The sequence below is a fragment of the Grampus griseus genome, assembly GCF_964374135.1.
Source record: "Grampus griseus genome assembly, chromosome: 15".
In the NCBI taxonomy this organism is placed as follows: domain Eukaryota; kingdom Metazoa; phylum Chordata; class Mammalia; order Artiodactyla; family Delphinidae; genus Grampus; species Grampus griseus.
This window is the reverse complement of record NC_139009.1, coordinates 57,853,016-57,876,585: the sequence shown is the minus strand read 5'-3', so window position 1 is coordinate 57,876,585 and position 23,570 is coordinate 57,853,016. Positions and strand designations below refer to the sequence as shown.

Genomic DNA, 23,570 nt, shown 5'->3' with positions numbered 1-23,570 from the left:
AAAGCTAACTCTGCCGTCACTGTGGATTCTGAACATAACTCTGCCCTCGATGGTCTTAGCCAAAAGAAAAAATGGAAAAACACTAAAACGTTAAACAAGTATCATAAGAATGAACTTATAAAGTGAGACTAGTAAAGTCAGAGAGTTGTTTTTCTCTCAAACTTTCTATTTCAAACAATTTAAAGGAAAAGTCAAAGTTATTAATAAACGGCAATACCAAAAATTATGAATTGCAATTATAATGAAAGTTTGTTTGAATAACCCTTAAAGTTTGTCTGAAGATGCCCCTAGAAGACAGTGTGAACCCTCTCTCTTTATTAAAGGCAGGGTTTTTTCTGAGACGTCTTTGTCCACTACTGAAATGTGGTTGCCTATTAAGGGAACATGATAAAAGTTTACAAACAGCTGTGAATGCCTGGGGGTTGCAGAAAAAGTCATAATCCCTAGCACAAGAACATAAATTAAGCCATGTCCTCAGTGCTGTGAGGGAAAGTAAAAAGAAAAAAAAAGAGCCATAGTCCCTTTCCACAAATCATTTACAGCTCACTCAGGGAGTGAAACATCAGTACTGGCTTTAAATTAAAATGGTGTGAAATTTTGTGGCAGTAGCTGTGAGCCCAGGAGGAGGGAGGGGCCAGACAATGAGCAAGAATCAGGGGAGAGCCTCGGAAGGCTGAGGGCTGGGTACCCGAAAGATGTGAGCAGACGAAAGGGTGGAGAAGGCAGAGTTCAGAGGTGGGGTATGACTGCTTTCCTTTCCCCCACTCCATTGTCAGCCTAGGCCTCCTCTCGCAGCTCCTCTCATCTGGGCCTTCACACATGCTGTTACTTCCAACCAAAAGGCCTTTGCATCACTTCGCCAGGAGAGCTCATCCTTTAGGTCTCAGACCAAAGTTCTCTTCTTTTCAACGTCTTCCCTGGTCCCCTAGTCTGGGTTAAATCTCCTTGCTCTATGTTCTCATGGAACCTCAAATGCTCCCCATACTTCCATACCACTTATTACATTAAGTTCTAGTTTAGTGCTTTTCTGACTACTCTGAGGTACACCCCACAAAGGCAGGGGCTGTGCTTCGTTCATGCTAAATCCCTGCTGCCTAGCGTGGTACCTGCGGTAGGGTAGGAGCTCAAGACCTATTTGTCGAATGCGTGGGTGTACTCTGTCTTAGACACAGTGTTGGTGGTAAAGGGGGAGGTAGGCAGAGGTGGAATCAGGGAGAGAAAATATGAGGTAACTTGGGAACACAGCACACTGCATGGGAGGGCAGGTCATTGTGGGAGGGCAATCGGCAGGTATGTCATCTTGGGCAGGGTATAAAAATGGAACAGTGTTGGGAGGTGGGAGAAGGTAGGAGGACAAGACAGAAGGAGATTGGGTGGCAGGGACCAGCTCTACCTTCCAAAATTCGGCCTGGTTTACCTTTTCTTTAAGAGATCAAGCCCAGTCATGACCCCCACCCTCTTCTCCTGGCTTGGGGTGAGGACTCAAGGAGAGCCAGGCAGTGTAGGGCTGGTGGGTTCTGGTCTTGCCACTTCCACTAATTCCCTTTGTGACCTTGAATGGAGCAAGGGTCTTCTTATGAGAGCATTAATCTTCCTAATATGAAAATAGGACATAAGTAAGGTCGTGATGGGGAGCAACTGAGAAAATGTACTTGGGAGTGTTTAGAGGTTTCTCCATCACCTTTCTGGACCTCAATTTCCTTACTTTAAACGTGAAAGGACTGGGATCATGAGGAATCCCCAATCCATTCCTGAGACTGAGGGTCAGGTTGAGGTGGGGTGCTCATGGGGATGACAGGAGAAGACGGGCATGCGTGTGGATGTCGACAGCAGGCTGGCTCTTCTCCACACTATGAATTCTGGAAGGTGATCTCCTAAATCAGATTCTGCCATCTAAGACTCAACCCAACAATTTCGGGCCAGAACAGAACTCCCCACCAGCCTGGGTTAGAATCAATCTCAATTGAGGTCTACTGCAGAGCTGTAGATCCCCTAGAGATGATCTTTTCCAATGCCCTCAGCTGGAGGAGCAGGCCCGTGGCAGCCAAGTGGCTAGACATAAACATCACATTGGAACAAAGTAGAAAACTTCCTACAACGTTACACACTTGGGTGAAATTTTGACCCTAGAATCAAGCCCGATCTCCCTCAATCCTGACTCTGTTTGGAAGGAAAGAAATGAGATCAGAGAATTTCAAGAGGGGTGTCTTTATTACCTAGCCCTGCCTTGTTCCGCCCCTAGTATTTAATTCTCCTCTGTTTGCTCTCTGCAACTTGATACCAGATCTTGACCTGCTGTTGCTGCAGCTGTTTGGGAGATGAGGCAGTTCAAAGGTGAAAGTCATCAGCTAAGCTATAAAATGGTGATGATGATGAGTATGGAAGTATGTATGGGTGTGGAAACAGAGGGTTAGATTATGGGGGATTGGAAGAGCAGGGAGAGACTTCAACCACACCAGTTGCCTTCACATGTATTTATTTAAAGAGACCTCCTCCTGGGAGCAGGAAGTGGTGCAAAAAAAACAACAACAACAACAACTCAAGATGGTATATTTTGCAGCATTAACTTTGGGTTTAAGTTCTCTGAAAAAAGTTAACTTTGCAGGTTTTGGGTACAGTTTGGTTTCTGCTGTGGACAGAGGATGTCCTGAACGTTTTCTGTTGTAAATTCAGGCAAGTAAGCCAAGAATTCTAAGTCCTCATGTTCCTCTCCAATGAGACAGTGAAGGAGAGATTTCCAAGGGTGAGAACTGAATAGATTCTACTGAGAATTCAAACATCCAGGGAAGGGGCTCTGACAAAATAAATCACACCCTCTCGCGTTTCCTACGATTTGCTTTTTTTTCCTTTATCTTAAATGATCTACTCGTACAAAAGTTTATGAAAGGTCAGAAGTCAGTGGCTAGCAAATGGGACTTTCTCTCCAAATCTGTTGGGGACTTACAGCCCGGTGTCAGGCACCAATAGACATTCTGAAGATCCCTGTTTACTCAAAGTATCAACCAATATATTCTATGCAAACCTTTTTTCCCTATGTTTAGACAGAAATGTTTACTTTTCCAGCGGTTCTGTGAATTGAATTAAAGAGCAGAGTGACTAAGAAAAGACTCAATATAAAGCTTATTATCTATTGTGCAAGAAGGAACTGACCTTCACATAAAGATTTTAATACAATAACTTGATTCTTTTGGTCATTGCTGATTTAAATATGAGAGATGAATTCTGAGAAGTTTTCCACACGTGTTGAGATCTAACTAAACTTCTCTGAAATCAATTGCAGTTTTCAGGGGAAAGAAGGGAAGAAAATGAACTCCCATCTATTTGAATTATTTACACTTGTCATTTTATTTCATCCTGACAACATCTACAAAAGTAGGGATTACTGATAACTTTGACACATGAGGAAACTGAAGCTAAGTGAGACTGATTAATGTAACGGAGGCTATCGGGCAGCGCTGGGAATTTAACTTGGGTCTCTCGAGGTGAAAACGATCCCTCTCTTTCTCCATGTCATGTTGCAACCAGTTTCAGAGAGTGCCACCTTCATCTATGTCTTTTTATTCCTGATGTCACCATTTACATTCAAGCATCATGATCCATGCTTGGACCGTTACCATAGCCCATTATCGATTTACCAACACATTACATCCATAGAGTTCTTGTGCTTGGTAGAATGATTTTAACCTGGCTGTTCTGCAAGACAAAGACACCTATGGCCAATTTTTCTATATACATTAAAAACAATTAACTCTATTAATATCTAGTCAAACCAGAGCTTTGCAAAACTTCTGAGAAAATCTGTGTGTGATTAAATGTCTTAAAATACAATATAATTTGGCACTCTAGGGGCTTCCCTGATGATACAGTGGTTAAGAATCTGCCTGCTAATGCAGGGGACATGGGTTCGATCCCTGGTCCGGGAAGATCCCACATGCTGTGAAGCAACTAAGCCCGTGCGCCACAACTACTGAGCCTGTGCTCTAGAGACCATGAGCCACAACTACTGAGCCCACGTGCCACAACTCCTGAAGCCCGGGCGCCTGAGCCCGTGCTCCGCAACAAGAGAAGCCACCGCAATGAGAAGCTTGCGCACCGCAAGGAAGAGTAGCCCCCGCTCACCGCAACTAGAGAAAGCCCACACACAGCAACAAAGACCCAATGCAGCCAAAAATAAAAAAATAAATAAATTTTTAAAAACCCCTTTAATTTGGCACTCTAGTATTTATCGCAGATGAAGATTAGCTCAAAATGGCTATAGTGTAAATTTTTTAGTCTGATCATCAGGGTGATAAAATCTCATCCTTGTTCCCCCTCCAGCCTTATGAGGTACACCCATCCCTTGCACTCCATCCTGAGATGTCTCCTTTCACTCCGCAGGTTGGCCTTTATGGGCTGCGAGCTGGTCCTGGAAACCTGCTACCTTGACGTTTCTACATCCTGTCTGTTGACTAAGTCCTGACTTCCCTCCAAAGCCCAATTCAAATCCTATCAGTCCTGGAGAAGGTATCCCATCCTCTCAGGCTGCCAGCGATTGCCCTTCCTCTGTGGCTCTCGTTCCCTTCAGCTCTGTCTCGGTCTACCCCGGGAACTACCTTGACCACCATCTCTTCTATCTCCTCAACCAGCCGTCTGTTCTTTGAGGTCTCATGCTTGTCTGCCTTTTTCATGGAGCCCTTCCCAGCACTTCAGCAGGATCTGCTAATAAGGAGCATACTTAACAGGTTGAGTAAACATTTCCTGCTCTTGGGTTTCCTCTGCTCATTTTATTTTCGCCGATCAGTGTTGTCAGAACAGAGGAGTTTACTAGAGATGCTGTGAAGAAAATTCAGAGGAAAACTGATGTGAGGAGTCTCAAAGGCAAAAGGTTTTTCTGTGAAAGGGAAATAACTGATGAGAGCTGCAGGATCACGTGAACTTTCCACAGAATGTCAACCAACCGACCGTGTGTATTCTGGTTGCTGGGACTTGCCCAAGTCATCAATTTTCACCACGTTGTTGGGGGGTGTCTTAGAACGTTCTGATATTTATGCAGTTGGATCTGTTGTTTCACCAACAAGTGGTTCAAATGGGGATGTTCATGTCTTTACACAGACACCCATGTGCTTTAAAATTGCCAGTATTCGAGAAAGAATGTCTTAGCACAGATAAAACAGTGGCTTTAATGATTTTAATTGCCTAGTAATTTGAAAAATTGTTTCCCCCTTATGCTTATAGGGATAACATTATATGAAAGAATTAGACACTAAGTTATATACATGTATGATTACAACTGAATAAAGAATAATCATACAGGGTAAAAACTATTAACTATGTAAATGCTTTTTTAGTGAGGACAAGAAATGCTGGAAAGGATGTTACAAGGAATGGCAAAATTGGGGCAACCCATTGGATGGGGAGATATTTTCAGAGGTATCGAAAGCAATCCTTGGGAGGAAATGCATTGCTTTCTATTTTCAAATGATGGGGGTCACCACTAGCTCACATGGTGCCTTTGTGTGAAGCAGGAGAAGGCACCCCTTTCTGAGGTGGGATGCATGCCTGTCCCAGGGAGGCTGACCTGCCCAGTGGTGTTCAGGGTGGACCTCTGTCACAGGGCACGGCCTGCACAGCTAGGTGTCTGTGTGCCCAGCAAACAATTCTTTGGAAAATGGAAGTGATCTTAAAGAGTAGAGTGACCTGAAGAGTAATCCCGCTAGTACCTGGTAGAGCAAGGGACTAACTCCAGAATTGTTGATTTAACTTAATCCTGATCAAGAACATTTATTGATGGCTTCGTCTATGAAACATAGGGCTATGCCACAATATTTATATATGACAAGGATCCCACTCTTAAGTAGCCAGTTATAACCTGGTATAAAACTAGTTTATTGGTACTTGTTAGATATTATGGTATCAACTTATTGGAGAAGTGGGAGGCCTCCATTAACAAAACAAAACAAAACAAAACAAAAACAAAACAAAATTTCCCAAAGCAATTACCACTGCTCTTTAGGTGTCATGGGTAGAGAAGGTCATTATTTCCATTCTGCCACCGAGGAATATAACATACAGCGATATAGACAAGGGACCAACAGTGGGTTCTCTTGGGGGTGGAGTTTTGAAGTGAATTGCTTGTAACATTGCATCCCGAATTACCATGTTTCTTGCATGAAGTGGAGACACCCACCCTGGAACTGAAGAAAGTGCTGATGCGCGGGAGGGATGGGATTCCAAAGGTGGGGCTGGTTTCCTCTCCTCACTTTACCTTCACCTGTCCCACTTGGCTAGCCTATCACAGGGAAGACAGAGGCCATCGAATGGGTGCCTCAACTTCCTGCCTGCTCACCCATACCGGAGAGCCCATCTTGGGCTCTGCCCCCCAGATCACTAAGGAAGAGTGGCATTTCCTAGGCTGTAGGTCATCTAAGTCCTCCTAGGGGCTCCTGCCGTCCATCAATGAGCTCTTCCGCCTCTTCCCCTCCTGGGCTTCTGTCATGAGCACTTAATCATTCTCAAGCCCTTCATCCGAAACAAACAAAGAGCTTCTGTCAACTCCAGCTCTCCTCCAGCTACTGCTTTGGCTCTCCCCTCCCGTTTTCCACTAAGCTTCACTCCTGCCCCCATCACTGCACTGAACCTAGGTCACCAAGGCCACGAGGACCTTGTTACTGCTAATCGAATTAGAGGACGTGTCGGCTTGTATCTAAATTTCCCATACTTGACCCTGTTGACACCACCCTCCTCCGTGATGTACCATCTTCCCTTGGCTTCCATGACCCCAGACTCTCCTGTCACACCTGCTCTTTCTCTGGCTGGTCCTTCTTAGTTTCCTTCTTCTTCTCCTTTTTCTTTCCCCACCTTGACTCAAAGAATGTGACCCTGGGGGTTCAGCACTTAACCTATTTCCCTTCTCTCTCTCCATACTCTCCCTGGGCTCTGATCTATTCACACTGGTCTCAACTGCCACGCTAATGATGCCCAAATCCTTGCCTCCAGCTCAGAACTCTCACCAGGGCAAAACTGCCTCCTGCACAGATTGGGTGACACACGTGGGCATCTAGGTGCTGCAGGTGTCCACGCTGCGCGTACATGACTCCGAGAGTGAGCAGCTCCTGAAAGTTTGTGCTCTAGGCGCTCCGCGGTACCTCAACCTCAGTAAGTTGAAAAGCTAAGCCCTCATCTTCCCTCCCAAAGCTCTTCCTGTGCCCCCATCCTGGTGAACGACGTCACAGCCGGCTCAGATCTGGAGGTCCTCCTCGACAGCCCCCTCTCTCATCCTCCACACCAGCCAGTTACCAAATCCAGTCATTCTGTTTCCACAACCTCCCCTGAATCCAGACTCTTTCCTCCTCCTGTCACTGCCTCCGGTCAGGATGCCACCATCTCCACGCTGCAGCCAGCATGACTTTTCTAAAATACAATCTGACCACAGCTCTGCCTAAAACACTTGGCGGTGATTCTCCACTGTCTCCAGGGTGGGCTTCACGGCCAGCAGCCACGCTGTCCCCTCTCCCCGCTCCACCGCTGGCTGCCGCGCACTGTCCTCCACCAAGCCCCGCTCCTCGTGTCCCCCGAAGGGGCCACAGGCCACCTCCAGATCCTTGCTTAAGCTTCCCTCTCACAGAAGAGCCTTCCTCCACTACTCTCCTCTGGTCTCAGCCTACATGCCACCTCTAGAGGTCAGTTTTGACACCAAGGCTGGTGAAATGCCCTTCCTGGGCATACTCCCCCCACCTCTCACATTCACCACAGAGCCTTTCACACAGGATGGTGTTTGGGCCCTTAACAGTTTGTCTCTGCTTCTCAAGGGAAGGGACACAGCTTACTAATCGATGAGCGGCCAGCCCAAACTCAGTGCTCATCTCATAGAAAGTGTTCAGCAAGTATCTGTTGAATGCATGAAGGATTTAAGGAGTTCTGAGTGTGGACTTCAAATCTGATAGTCCTGAATTGAGCCCTAGATCTGCCCCTTCCCAACTGTGTGTCCTTGGGAAAGTTAATAACCTCCCCTGAGTCTCAGTTTCTGCTCTGTAAAATGGATTTGTTCTTGTGAATGGATTTGTGCTTCTATAACCATCTGCAATCAGTACAGGGCTTCATGCTCTTTTCTCTTTCAGCTCATACGCTGAACTCCAGGAAGCCAGAATTAAGTCCTATTCTAGTTGGCATCCCTGGTGCCCAGCCCAGTGATGGGTTCTTAGCGGGGGCACCATCGATGAAATTTGATGAAACGATGTTTGAGGGAAGGCAGCCAAGGCAAAGAAGGAAGAGGTAGTGCAGGGACTGTGGAGAAGGGAGAAAGGAGAGGGAAACAGAGTGTGGACACTTTCTCTGAGTCTGCTTATGTTTCGGGAGGCTCGTCTGCTTTCGAAGGACTGGGCTGAGGGTGCTCTCTCCCCTTGGAGATAACCTGCCCGGATCATTCTCGCCTCTGCAACAGTAGGGAGCCACAGGGACCCATGTGACCGACGCAGCTCCCTTATTGGAAACAGCTGTGCAGACGGCAGCCCTGGGGCTGGAGCTCCGGTAGAGGATTTCACAACCTCCAGGGCTGTGCTTCAGATGAGTTTCAAATGTTGTTTATATACGTCTACGTGTGTGCTTCCTGGGTCTCTTCTGATTGCCATGAGGCCCAGCCTTGCAAAACAAGCTCAGAGCGTGCCTTAGTATTTTGTTCTTGCTGATAGTAATGGAATGTACCAGCCTCCCAATGCCAGATCTGGGAGAAACCAAGAACCTGAAAACAAAGAAGACATCCAACCCCAGTGGCTCCTCCCAGAGCACGTGAAGGGGGTGGGGCATTAAAGCTGGGGAGGGTTTAGGCGGGTTGATATTTTGACTGAATTCCATCCAGAAAAGACATACGAGGCAGAGTTATATTTTCTCTTTTCCATTCTCTTTATCCAAGCAGTAACAATATTGTAGCAGGCAGGATCTATGTTTACCGTCTTCCAGAGAAGAAAGGGACTGCTTTGAGCACATAAAGATTGTAATCATCCATTTCCCTTATGCCTATGAGACACAGGCATAGAGGTTTTGAAGGGATGTGGAGAGTTGCCTTCAAATTGTTCCAGGAAGGAAAGAAAGGATGCTGCCTGGGATGAGAAATAGGGAATTGGACCAGATCACTGATTTCTCAACTCCAGTTGCACATTAGAATGACCTGGGGAGCTTTTAAAATCCCAGTATCCAGACTTCATCACAGACAAATTAAATAGAACCTTTGGGGTGGGATCCTGGCATCAGGGCTTTAAAGTTCCCCAGGTAATCACAACATGCAGGTTGAAAATCACTGGATTCTGTGAACTCTGATCTCTGAAGCTCCCTTACATTTCTGGCTTTGAAATTAGTAATCTAGGAACAAAACTGTCTGCAGCTGGCAAGATTTCCCTACAATTGGTTGGGACTTAATATTTAGGCTTCAGCTAGAGTGGTCACCAATCATGTCAATAGGCGTTCTGTGGAGAAACACAGGAAGGTAGTGGTCGGTAGTCAAATAAGCACAGAAAGGTTGACTTCGAATCCCAAGCAGTCAGGGTTAGAGGGATTTTGATGGGCATCTCATTCCATTTATCTCACTGGTTTCCCCAGACCAGCAGCATCAGCATCACCTGGGAGCTTGTTAGAAATGCTAGTTCCCAGGCCCCACCCCAGACCTGCTAAGTCAGAAACTGTGAGAGTGGGATCCAGCTACCTGGGTTTTAACAAAACTTCTGGGTGATTCTGTGCTCAAGTTTGCAAACCAGTGATCTGCTGCAGGAATCCTCTACTATATCCTGGCCCAGTGGTTTAACTGATTGTATCCCTGTTTGGTAACACGGAGCAAGCCCAGTAATCCCTGGGGATGCCCATTTGTTATTGAAATTCGTCCTTCAATTCTTTAGATGAAATATGCTTCACTGTAACTTCTACGTGTGGCTCTAGTTCTGTCTTCTGGGATGACCCAGAGTAAATCCAAGTCATGTTCTGTACTTCAAAGACTTTAAGATGATGTTCCAGGGCTTCTGGTTTAATATACGTCTGATAGCTCCTGAGAGCACTTCTCCCCAATTTACAATAAAATACACAGGAAGATACAGAAAAGGTGCCAACTCACATTACCACCCAAAAATAAGACTGAGGGAATAGAAGTAGTAGAAAATTTATGTCATCTTGGAGTAGAGAAGGCTGTGCTAAGTTTGACACCAAAGGCAGAAATTATAAAGATTCATAGATTTAACTATAAAATTATAGATGACTTCAATATATTTTTAAAAACTTAAAAAGTATATGACAAGCTAGAAAAACTTTGCATATGTATATTATATATATATATATATATATATATAAAATGTTAGACTTTAAGTTTCATGACGTAAGCATCATATACTTAATGTATAGCACAGGGTCTGACATAAACTGAGTCCTCAAAGCATTTGACTAATGAACGAATGAAGATGAGTTAAGCAAATGACCATATAAAAATCAATGCTAGGGACTTCCCTGGTGGTGCAGCAGTTAAGAATCTGCCTTCCAATGCAGGGGACGCAGGTTCAATCCCTGGCCAGGGAACTAGATCCCACATGCATGCTGCAACTAAGAGTTAGCATGCCGCAACTAAGACTCGGAGCAACCAAAAAAAAAAAAAAAAAAAAAAATCAATGCTAAAATATACAGTAGAAAAATGGGCTGAGGGCATATATAGGCAATTGACAAAAGGGAAAATAAATATTTGAAAAAGATGTTTCACTTCAATAACAGAAAATACAAATTAAATTAGCACCTATAAATTAAATTAGCACCTATCAAATAGCTAACTTTAGTAATGTTAATGGGAGATGGGTTTTTCATTGATGCTGACTCTAGGGTTAATTCACACAGTGTTTCAGGCAATAATGAATAATGAGGCCAATCTGGCCTCGTTATCAAAGCTCTAAAATTTCTCATGTTGTTTGATCCAGCAGATAGCTGCCTTCCTAATCCTAAGGGAACATTCATGAGTGTGCACAATGATTTGGCAACAAGCATACCGATTACAGCCTCATTTATAAAAATAAACACTTGGAAATAAATATCCAAAAAGAGAAGATAGGCCGAAATATTATGTCACAGATTGACAAAGGAATATGACACAGCCATTAAAATGATACATAACGATATGAATGGCATAGAAAGATTATTCCTCAAACATGGTTAAGTGATTAAAAATAGTTTATAAAAGGGGTGCATAATGTGATGACCAAGAAATGACCAAGTGAAAAAGCTCTCAGGGTCCTTTAAATCTTCCTCAGACTGAACATTCCTAATTCCTTCCGCCATTTCTCCTTGAATGGTGAGCAAACTTTCTAAAGTCAGAGTGGCCCTGGTGTGTAGGAAGCCTCGGGGAGCATCCTGGAAAATGCTCATGGGATACAGGTTCTAACTTCCAGACTTTCTTGGTAAGTCTCTGTGAATATGCCCTGCTTTGGCAACGCCCCCTTTAAAGCCCGGGTCTGGACAGCAACTTCTTGTGTTTACAGGGATACTACGGGAACAATGAACAATCTTACCAAGGTGACAGTTCACTAGGTAGAGATGATGGGAAAGACATTCCAAGCAGAGAAACTAGAATATGCAAAGGCACAGAGACACAGAAGATTCTGGCATGTTCAGGGAATGGTGAGCAATTCTAGTGGCTGGAAAGCTATTTGGAGTGATGGGGGAACCTGGAGGTAGTAGCAGATGAAATGATAAGGGAAGCCTTTCTAAATCAAGCTAAGGATTTGGGTCTCCTTCCTAGTCTTGGCCAGTCTGAAGCCCTGGGATGTTACACTGAGATCCGTGTTTTAGAAAGAGCACAACGGTGGCTATATACTGGAAGCCGGGGGCTGGTTTAAGCAAAGGATACCATATGCTTAGTGAAGTCTTTAAATTTTAGGATCGGATGTGTTGCTGGTTTGCTTTTTAAGTGGTTTCTTCTGGTACTTTCTTTTTTATGTTTGCTCAGGATCTCTTGGTGGGCTCCAACAAACAATAGGACTGTGAGCCCACCCCAGGCAGAAAGAGGAAGATGGGTGGTGGTGGACAGAAAGCATTCATGTCTCCTGCTGTCATCCCGTTCATGTTTTCCCTGACCCTGGGCTTGGACAGCTCCCAGGAGGTGGGCACCAATTCCAGGGAAGGATGTGGCTCTGGGCTCAGGCCTCCTGGAGCCCTCTGCTCTGCGGTGGAGGCTGGAAGCTCTCAGCTTTTCCAGCAGCCTCAGAGGCTCTACCGGTGAGAGTCTGCCTCTCCAGGGCTGGGGTGGGTTCACTGGGGGAAGCAGGAGCAGACAGGAACTGAGAAGGAAGAATTGCCAGGTTCCTGTGAGGTCAACACATGTTTGAAACAAATCAGAACGAGAATGTAATTAGGTGATGTTTGGTTTTGTTTTTGTTTTAAAGGAAAAATTCAGAACCTGTGACTCGTGTTCACGAGCACATGCCTGGATGCAGTCATTTTGAGTTTATGGAAAATGTGGTCAGCCCCATAAATCAGTGCTGAAGAATTCTTACAGAGCCATCCCCGTGCAAGGAAGTCAGGTCTGTAGCGAGTCTCCTAAGATTATGCAAAATAATACAGAGTAAGCATGTAATAATAAGCTACAGTATAGTCTTCTCTACTCCTGGAATTCTTTCCTGAGTTGCCATGAGGAAGCTGTGAATTTCTGTTCCTATCTAATCTGTGACCTTTCTTGTGTAACTCCATGTGTACGTCTAGATGTCTGTGGCCATCACCATGACTACAAGGACACAGTTCTCTGCAACTATTCTCGCATGTGTCTTAAACATTTTAGCAGGATTTCTATACAGAAAGCCCATTTAAAAGTAGGCTGAACAATCAACTTGCAACACTGCTGAGAATACAGTCAAATGTATCCTAATTCTCAGCCCGCCTGTCCTTCGCACCTATTATTTGGTGTGATTGGAAAATGAAAATTCAAGGAGGGATCGTATTTCTCAAAAGCACACAAGACATCTTCAAATGTGAAATACAAACTTTCATTCAGAATTAGTAAATAATAGATTCAATCTAGGTGTGATTCACTAGAAGAAATTCCATCCATTTTCATTTCATTGTTGTTGGATTTATCCCATCAGCCTTTTGCCCTCAAACAGTTTTGGTTCTTCTATACCATAATATTTCTCTCTATCCTTCCTCTTTCCTACACTCCCTTCTCTGCTTGACCCAGTTTAGAAATTTGTTTCTGCCAAACTGGTCAGTGGAGAGTGGAATGTTAACAAATCTGAGTGATGATTTTCAGTTGCTCTGAGAAGAATGGGCTTGTTCACTGGACTAGCATGTTCTATCACAAAAAATAGTACTGCTGAACCCGAGTTTGGGTATCCTATTTTTTTTTTTTTTGTAATCTGTTAGATGAGTCTCATGCAGGCTAAAAAAAATTCTTAATTTTCCACAGAAACCGTATGTATAACTTATAAGGCCAAATACCACCCTGAGTACAAAGTTGATGGCCTAGGCTCATTTCTGTTAGCTGTAGAGTTTGTACTTTCAAATCTGCTATGGCAATGTGTTCGTTGACGTGCACAGACAAAATACAAATTCCATGTGTCATGAGGGCCAAGCTGGCCCAGCATTTATATGGCCTGGGATTTTTTTTTTTTTTTTCCGGTATGTGGGCCTCTCACTGTTGTGGCCTCTCCCGTTGCGGAGCACAGGCTCCGGACGCGCAGGCTCAGCGGCCATGGCTCACGGGCCCAGCCGCTCCGCGGCATGTGGGATCTTCCCGGACCGGGGCACGAACCCGTGTCCCCTGCATCGGCAGCTGGACCCCCAACCACTGCGCCACCAGGGAAGCCCTGGGATTTTTGTAAATGTCATTCTTGCCTGTTGTCCCTGCCACAAACTGGAGCAGGAATAGCTAATTGGCTGCAGCCTGCACAGGCTGTGAAACTTTAGACCAAATCCCCTCAGCCACAAGCCACCCATTGTCACCTGTCACCAGGTACAGAGGAAGGGGGGCCTGCCTAACTGGCTCTGCTCTCGTGTTTTATTAGTTGTGCCGTGTTGCAGAGTGGGCAGGGTAAAGATGTGGGTATATCTGACACACATCAATTGCAATATAGTTTGAATTTTTGCATCAACCCCTCACAGACAGTAGAAAAGCACAAAGTAAATAATCCTAATAATATTTGCCCTGACTAAGCATTACCAAGTGTGCAAACGTTCGGCCACATGCTTTACAAACATTGCCTTCTCCAACCAGCCACACTGTGAAGTAGGTATTACCAACTACTTTATAACCATGAAGTTCAGAGAGATCAAGTGACTGGCCTGGAGTTTTCCAGGCAGGAAGGAAGCAAGATTCAAACCCACCTCTACCTGGTTTGAAAGGAGCCCCAAATTAGACACCTTGATTTTGCTTTGGGGTTCATGTGCTTGATTCCCAGAGCAGCGGATGCAAGATGCAGGTCGCGGGTAGTTGAGGGAGAATTTGGTCCCCAGCTTTGCTCTGTAGACTTTATGAAAGAGAGACTAACTCTTCCCGGAAGACATAGCAATGGTGTGATTACAGCAGAACTGAGGTTGTTTCCAGCATTGTTACTATCTGAACAGAACACAATATTCAGCTTGTCTTGTCCTCTGTTTCCTCACTTACAAAATGAGGACTTCGGCTAGATGGTTTCTAAGGCCTCTGATGCCTCCTCCCTTTCTGTCTCCTTCTAGTTGAGACATCTGAGCTTGGCCCTGACAGTTTCAGGGCAAACCCTCGCCAGGGTGGAAGGTCCTCCCGTGATCCTGGACCAGCTGGGCCCAGTGCCTGCTGGAAGGTGGGGGAGTTTTCTGTGGCCCCTATTCCGTCGCTTCATCCTGTGGCCCTGGCGTCCTGCTTGTCACCACTGGCCAGTGTGGCTGAGAAGCAGCAGGCCTCTCCCCTGGAGCTACCTGAGTAAGAGCCAGTCCTGCTTTATTCACACACTGTACCTGTAAACTCAGAAGCCCAAGTCCTAGGACATTAAAGCTAAGCTATTTCTGTCAAAATCCTTTTCAAAAAAGCAAGGCGAAACTCAAGGTCTTGTAAAAACCCAAGTTTTGAAAAGTAGTGTCTGATTTGTCACGACATGAAATCACAGCTGGATTCCTATATCTGGAGTTATTCTGGCTCAACAGTCAGAGAGAGAGAGAGAGAGAGAGAGAGCAAAAAGAACGCATGTGTGCGACCCCGTTAATGCATCCTACCGTGTCTCCTGGCTGTGGACGCATCACGGACACACGATCGTAGCCTTTCCTTAGCAGGACCCACAGGGCATCAAGTTTTCCCTGAAATAAAACAAATGCACCAAGATTACATCTGAAACCAGACCAGGGGCCAGCACCGACAGGCAGAAACTTCCATGCTTCTTAAGTCATGTGAACCACACTTCACCGGCAGTGCAGTTGCCATAGGATGTGACTCTGTAGTCCCTAAGTTCAGATGTGGGCCTCAGGAATGGAGGAGGAGGAGAGACACATCCCAGAGGACCCTGACGCTCGCGCAGGAGACATCTGCGACTTTAGTGCAGCCTCAGATCTGCAGACACGGAGGATTCATTCAGGCTCTCCGCTTTTGCCCTCATCATATTCCCAGGCAACTCCTCACACCGCAAGTCAATCTTTTCAACTTGCACTAAAGTTTTTTCTTCCCACTTAGTGTCCAGAGTTTACAAATGAAACAATGAGGACAGATTCAAGCAGGAAGTGACTAAATAGAAGCATGGACAGGGTGAGACCAATGAAAGGCCCCTGGGGCACAGATCCATGGCTGTCCCTACGATGGGCTCTGGAATCCCAGGCTCGACAGACAAATGACCAAAGATCACAGATCACCACAAATCACAACCCCCTTTGGAGTTGTAGGTGATTGGTTGAATCTGGAAGGAGTCAGCCTACGAGTGCTAAAGTTTTCACAGTATGTGGCAAAGGCAGTCTAACGTTCTAGTTCCCTAGACATGCTGAGCAGAGGCTGGTTTCTGCCACTGCAAACACTAACAGAAAAAAAAAGAGACATTTATTTAGCTTTGCTCTTATTATTATTACTATCTTTTAATTTTTTGGCTGCGTTGGGTCTTCGTTGCTGCGTGCAGGCTTTCTCTAGTTGCCAAGAACGGGGGCTACTCTTCATTGTGGTGCATGGGCTTCTCATTGTGGTGGCTTCTCTTGTTGCAGAGCACAGGCTCTAGGGGTGCAGGCTTCAGTAGTTGTGGCATGTAGGCTCAGTAGTTGTGGCTCGCGGGCTGTAGACCGCAGGCTCAGTAGTTGTGGTGCACGGGCTTAGTTGCTCCACGGCACGTGGGATCTTCCCGGACCAGGGATCGAACCCGTGTCCCCTGCACTGGCAGGCGGATTCTTAACCACTGTGCCACCAGGAAGTCCCAGCTTTGCTCTTATTATTAACCCTGGTTAATAACGGGCAGAAGTCACCTTTATTTTGTCTTATTTCCCTTCATCACTCTTGTGGTGACCAGGACAATCTGCTCCCCTCCACCTCCAAGGATGACATCCTAGTCTCTAGAACCTGTGAATATGTTCCCTTTCATTGCAAAAAGGGCTCTGCAGATGTGATTAAGTTAAGGATCTGGAGGTGGGGACATGATTCTGGATCATCGGGTGGACCCAATCTAACCATATGGGTCTTTAACAGAGGGAGGTAGGAGGGTCAGAGTCAGAGAAGGAGATGGGGCGACAGAAGCAGAGTGAATGTGATCCCATGTGAGAAGGATTCAACCCACTGTTGTTGGCTTTGGGGAGGAGAGGGGGCCATAAGCCAATGAGTGTGGGCAGCTTCTGGAATCTGGGTAAGACATGGAGATGGAGTGTCTTCTAGGGCCTCCAGCAGGAATGAAGCCCTGGCTTCACCTTGGTTTTAGCCCAGTGTGACCCCTTTTGGGCTTCTGGCCTCCAGAACTATAAGATAATAAATTTGTGTGGTTTTAAGCCACTAAGTTAGTGGTAATTTGTTATAGCAACAGTATGAAACCAATACAGCCCTTATCACTCCCTGACGTAGTCTATTTGCTTAGTGTCTGTCTCTGCCATCTGGAATGTGAACTCCACGAAAGCAGAGGTGCCACTGGTTTCGTTAACTGCTATATGCCCAGCCCTTAGGACAGCTTCTGGTGCTCAGTGAATATTTATTTGTTGGACGAATGAATGCATTCAGTGCTACTGAGTGCTGGGCTAGGTGCTTTTCTATGTGTCTGCTCCTTTCATTCTCCCAGCAATTCCAAAGGGTTATGGAGAGGGAATCAGAGAGATCAACTAACTTGCCCAAAGGCACACAGTGTGTAAACTGGAGAGGTGTGATTGGACCCCACTCCATGTCTGTCTAATTCCAAAGCTCATAAACTTTCTTTCTTAAAATATATTTTTTAATTGCATTGATTATTTTTTTAATCGAAGTGTAGTTGATTTACAACGTTGTGTTAATTTCTACTGTACAGCAAAGTGATTCAGTTATACATACATATATATATATATTCTTTTTTTTAAATATTCTTTTCCATTATGGTTTATCACAGGATATTGAATATAGTTCCCTGTGCAAAGCTCGTATACTTTCTCTTATACCAATTGCAGGTTCTTGCCTGTGCAGATCCTTTAGAGCAGGGTTTCTAAACTGTGGATTGCGACTCTTCAAGCCCTCATGAAAAAATTTTGTGTATTAGGACCAGAATTTTTAACAAAGAAAATAAAATAGGAAAGAAAATATTTGAGTTAAGGGCAAATGGTGAGGATAAGTATGCATGGGTGTGTGTACGAGGAGTGTGTGAAGTGAATGCACACTTGTGCACGCATAAGCATATACTGGGCCAACATGTATTTCCTGTTGGGGTCTCAATCGGGCATGTTTGAAAACACTGATCTGGAAGAGGTCTTTGAAGGATAATGCTGAAAGGCTGAGAGAGTCTAGAAACTTCAAGTTCCTTGCCACAAAGCATTCGTAGTGGCAGCGTCCATTTAAGAATGACACCTCGAAGCCTTGGTGTTTTGAGATTATTTTCTGGCGGGTTTTATTTAGATAGAAAAAATGTGCTTTTGAACCTTTATCAACCCTGTTGCTCGAGTTCTTGTGGACTCAACTTTGTCTTGCTAAGTGTCATGTTTCTCATCTCTCTTGGCCAAGTATTTACAAAAACCTCTAAAAATATTTTGAAATGACTTTAGAATGCTGGAAGGACCGCTGCTGGGTTCAGCATGGTTTTCTGCATTAAACCATTTCAAGCATCAGCTAAATGTTTTCCTTTAAGGTTCTTTGGGATAAGCATTTATATTTCAGGATACAACCAGGTGGATTTCCTGGAAGAATGCCTCTTTTTCTTTTTCTTTCGCTTTTTTTGGGGCAACTCCGGGTATTTGGCTTCGTAAATCATCCCACCCTCAGTGTTCTGTGCACTGATCACTCAACTCCCTGACAGGTGAGGAGCAATGAGATGGGGCTGAAAGAAAAAGTAGCTGTTGAGGAAGTGTATTAATTAACTCAGCAGAAATCTGAAACGCCACGCAGGGCAAAGGGGCAGAAACCACCTAGATGTGTAACACCAGGAGAAAGGGCTGTGTTTCTTGGAGGCAACAGATCATAGAGTGATATTTCAGCACAAAACGACTGGATTCAGACTGTTTGTATTCTGAGGCTTCCCCTCACCAGCTCACCAGCTGCAGCCTCGGACAAGCTGTTTCATGTCCTTAAGCCTTACCTTACTCATCTTTAAAAAAAGAGATAATGATACTGTCTACCCTATAGATTTGTTCAAAGGTTTACAGCTAGATATTGAAGTAAGATTCTCGTCTCATAGAAAGTATTCATTCAGTCTTATCAACGATGGGGTAAAGTCATTAAAATGAAAAACTGGGAGTCTCTGTAGAAAGATGGAAATGAATGTAATGCAGATGTAAGAATCCAATAATTTGAACTTTGCAAGCATGGATCTACCCGTCCTTCATTTGGTGCTCCTACAACTCCATTCCCCCCTTTCCGTCTGGCTTCTGTGACAGTGTTTGATGACCCCAACACTCCACCAAAGCTGCTTCGCTAAGGCTGCCCACAGCATCCCGGCTACCAAATGCCTTGGCCACCTGTGGCCTCATTTTACTTGATTCTTTAGAGCGATCAGAGGCTCTGGGCCTCTCCTTTCCTCACTATCCCTTGGCTTTGTCTTCTCCTTCCTATAACTCTCATGATCCTTTTCAGCCTCTTCTGCTCCTCCCCTCTGCTTACACACGATGTGGTGGTGTCCCCTTGCTGTCCCCCCTCTTCTAGTCTCACCCCCACGCTGAATGCTCACTTTTTTTTTCTTTTTTTTTTTGTGGTACACGGGCCTCTCACTGCTGTGGCCTCTCCCGCTGCAGAGCACAGGCTCCGGACGCGCAGGCTCAGCGGCCATGGCTCACGGGCCCAGCCGCTCCGCGGCATGTGGGATCCTCCCAGACTGGGGCACGAACCCGCGTCCCCTGCATCGGCAGGCGGACTCGCAACCACTGCGCCACCAGGGAAGCCCTGAATGCTCACTTTGACTACTCTCACCGGGTCCCATGGGTCAAACTTCCACCTGTCTGCCCATGGCTCACACATTCTTACTTCAGCTTAGTCCTCTCTTGAGCTCCAGATCCAAATACCCACCGAATCTTAGTTGTAATGTAAACGTATCACAGGTATCACATACTGAACAATTTTTCCCCAACCTGCTCCGCTTTTTGCATACCCCGCCTTGGTCCACGGCACCACTGACATCCAGACGGACAAGGCGGACACCAGAGAATCATTCTCACCTCCTCTCCCTCTGCCACCCCTTCATATCCAGCTTCGACCACGTCTCTCGAATGTTCTCTCTGTCACAGCCCCCCTGTCACCTCTTCCTGTCCAGCCCTGTCCCACTGTCTCCACGGCTACTGCCTTGGCCTAGGCCCTCATCATCTGTCACTCATCCTGAGAATAGTTTCCTGGCTGGTCTTTTACCTCCAGGCTCCCAGTCCTTTCTACTACTTGATTAATAACAGATTTCATGGCTAGCTGGAAGGGATGCTTTGCTATTAATAAAATAAACCAAGGGACATCTTATTAGCAGTGTGAATTTAGGCAAGTTACCTAACCTCTCTGTGCCTTGATTTTGCCATCTGTAAAACAGGAGTAGTAGCAGTTTCTAATTTTGAGGGTGGTGGTGAGAAATGAAGGAGTGAGTGCAGGACAGGCCCTTGGGACTGTGCCCGACTTGTGGTACATGCTTCACCCAGGTTAGCCCTTCATGCTGGTGAGCTGCTATCATGAGTTGTCCTGGCCAAGGTGAGACCAGATAGTTCTGGTTGTACCCTCAGTGTTCTGAGCTCGGAATGTCCCACAAATGAACCCGAAGTCCCCATTCTGTGTGGCACAGAAAATGATCTTGGTAATCTACCCATCCTATACCTCTTTCTACTCCTATGCCAGGTAGCTTTTAATGCAAGAAGAGCTGAAGTAAGCTTTAGAATAAGAGTGTTTATAACCAAGAAGACGATAAACATAACTGTCAAAAGTCAAACAGAAGGGCACAGCAAAGGCTCCTATGTTTAATTTTCTGAAAGGAGGCAAAAGCCCATCATTTCAAGACTGTAGCTACTGGGCTTATTAATAACATCCCTTTAGGGCCACAAGAGCCTCAGGGGATTCTTCCAAGCAGTCCCTGGGCTTTACCCACTCCTCCTGGGGGGAGCCTTTTTTTTTTTTTTTTTTTTTTGCGGTACGCGGGCCTCTCACTGCTGTGGCCTCTCTCGCCGCGGAGCACAGGCTCCGGACGCGCAGGCTCAGCGGCCATGGCCCATGGGCCCAGCCGCTCCGCGGCACGTGGGATCCTCCCGGACCGGGGCATGAACCCACGTCCCCTGCATTGGCAGGCGGACTCCCAACCACTGCGCCACCAGGGAAGCCCCTGGGGGAGACTTTGAGTTGACTCCACTATTTCTCTCAGATCTGAGTGTCCCGAATGCATGCGTCTCTCTTCAAGGTGCATGTCAAGACACTGGTCCTCACTCCCGAAGAGAAATGCTTCTGTGAAGCTCAACGATTTCCTACCATCCTGGGAACCCTCCACCAGAGTGCATTAGTTGACATTTACATATACCTTTCTTTCATATGAAATTGACACACTTTGACTATAACATGAGAAATGGACCAATTCCAGGCTCCCAAACTCTACCTCAGCCTCAGACCATCAATACTTTTCATACCACAAAGGCTGGCAAACTGGAGGTCCTATGGCAATGCTCGCTTTTGTTTCTTCCTAAACAAGAAGACTGTGCCGGGGAGGTCTGTGAGGCCCAGCACTCAAAGCATCTTAGTGCATGGGCTTTGTGGCTGGGTTTCTTCTTTCTTTCTTTTTTTTGGGGGTGATGGAGGGCCAGGCAGCAGCTGTGTCTTCTCTTCTGGTTTGTCTGCCTCAGCTGTTTGGAAGTTAGTCAGAGGTTGAGAATTTTGAGGGTAGTTCAACTTAGAGGGCTGTTAGAGACGAACACATTTTTTTACACCTTAAAATATATGGTAAATATTGTGACCCATGCTTCCCTTTAAATGAAATAAATTAATGCATAAGTTGGAAACTTTCCTTACACACACACACACACACACACACATACACACAATCACCCATGGTTAATTTTTTTTCTCTATTTTCTTTTGGTCTCTGTTTAAACAATGGTTGGAACCATTCTAAAAAGTAGCCGGGGAGGGACAAAAAAAGTCTGTCGAACATCAACGGCACATCTGACAGCATTTAAGGCTTTGGTGTGTCTTACTAGGCTACATATAGCTTCATTCAGAACCGTTTCACCACTGAATGCTGCTTGATTACAAGGCTGAGGTGCTTAAGGCCAGGGATGACAGGTTCACCTTAAAGAAAATGAACAGAACACCACCCGCTCCCCGGCGCTGCAACAGCACAGGCCGGTCCGCTGTGCCAGCCAGGTTCTGGCTTTGGTCCTTCAGCTGTCATTTCTGTCATTGCCAGTCACGTGGAGGAGCTACTGGAAAAGGAGAAAACTCATTTCTCTGAAGGCCGCAAGCCTTCCAGCAAACCTGAAAACAGTCCTGGTTTTAATCTTTCTGGTGGTCATACATCTGGGCATTACTTAACTCGCCTGAAACGGTCAGTCCCAATTTAACGAGAAGCACGGGATTGCTGTAAAGCCAGGGGGTGAAAACTGAGCAAAGAAAAAGTCAGGCCAAATATCGGAAAATTTCTTGATCATGAGCCTGGAATGAGGAAAGGGTGAAGTGTGGTCAGTGTGGTCAGTGCCTTAAATTAGCCTGGGCAACGGCGGGGAGCAGCCCATTGCGGACTCTTTCTCTCAGTGAGTTCCTGCGGGATGTGCTTAGGCAATGTGCTTCCCTGCTTCTCTGCTCCTCAAATCTATTTCCTGAAATGCACGAAAAAGCGAGTCAAATGCAACCCGTTTAAAGGTGTATATGATTCTGACCACCTTCATTGGGGAACCAGGACTCTTCCCAGTACCTCCTGAAAGTTTTGCACTGGATGGAGGCGTTCTCCCTGTTTATAGTGGGGCAGGTTATCCTCCATGAGCTGCCTGCCGCTATCCACTCTCTGTGTTTCTCTGCCTTCCTTGCTCCATGCCTTGGAAGCCTGACCTCTACAGATGGCATCATCTAGCTTCCCTCTGGTGTGGCCAACAGGTGGCATCAGAGGGAGACGAGAGTTGACAGATGAATGGATAAAGACGTGATACATATATACCATGGAATCTTCCTCAGCCATGAGAAAGAATGAAATAATGCCATTTGCAGCAACATGGATGGACCTAGAGATTATCATACTAAGCGAAATCAGCCAGAGAAAGACAAATATCATAAGATATTGCTTATATGTGGAATCTAAAAAAAAATGATACAGATGAACTTATTTACAAAACAGAAATAGACCCACAAACATAGACAACGAAGTTATGGTTACCAAAGGGGAAAGGTGGAGGGGGGCAGGGATAAATTCATAGTTTGGGATTAACAGATACACACTACTATATATAAAATAGATAACCAACAAGGATCTGCTGTACAGCACAGGGAACTATCCTCAATATTCTGTAATAACCTATAAGGGAAAAGAATCGGAAAAAGAATATATATATGCATAATAGAATCACTTTGCTGTACAGCAGAAACTGACACAACATTGTAAATCAGCTAAACTTCAATTTAAAGAAGAAGGAGGTAAGAGGGCAAGATGAGGGGCAGGTCGGCACTTGTTCCTTCTGCTCCCTCCCTGAGCCCTGCCTTCGTTGGTGGCTGCATTCTTTTTAAAAATTCTTTCTTTCTTTCTTTCTTTATGCCCTGCCTTCATTGGTGGCTGCATTCTTATTTATTTATTTATTTATGTATCTATTTATTGGCCATGCCCTGCCACTTGCAGGATCTTAGTTCTCTGACCAGGGGTTGAACCTGCGCCCCCTGAAGTGGAAGCATGGAGTCCTAACCACTGGACTGCCAGGGAAATCCCTAGACTCAAGTCAGATTGCCTGATTTGAATTCGAGCTGCCATTTGTGTGTCCTCGGGCAAGTGACTGACACCTCTCTATGCTTCAGTTTCTTCATCTGTAAAATGGAGATCATACCT

General features: G+C 45.5%; 1 protein-coding gene across 1 annotated transcript in view; it reads right to left on the bottom strand.

The window, feature by feature from the left end:
• Positions 1-23,570, bottom strand: part of ANTXR1 (ANTXR cell adhesion molecule 1) — a 243,880-nt gene that overhangs the window by 39,254 nt on the left and 181,056 nt on the right. Inside the window, exon 17 of the mRNA XM_082672424.1 lies at positions 15,178-15,258. Coding sequence (XP_082528550.1) covers positions 15,178-15,258 — 81 coding nt within the window. The remainder of the gene's footprint in view (positions 1-15,177; positions 15,259-23,570) is intronic.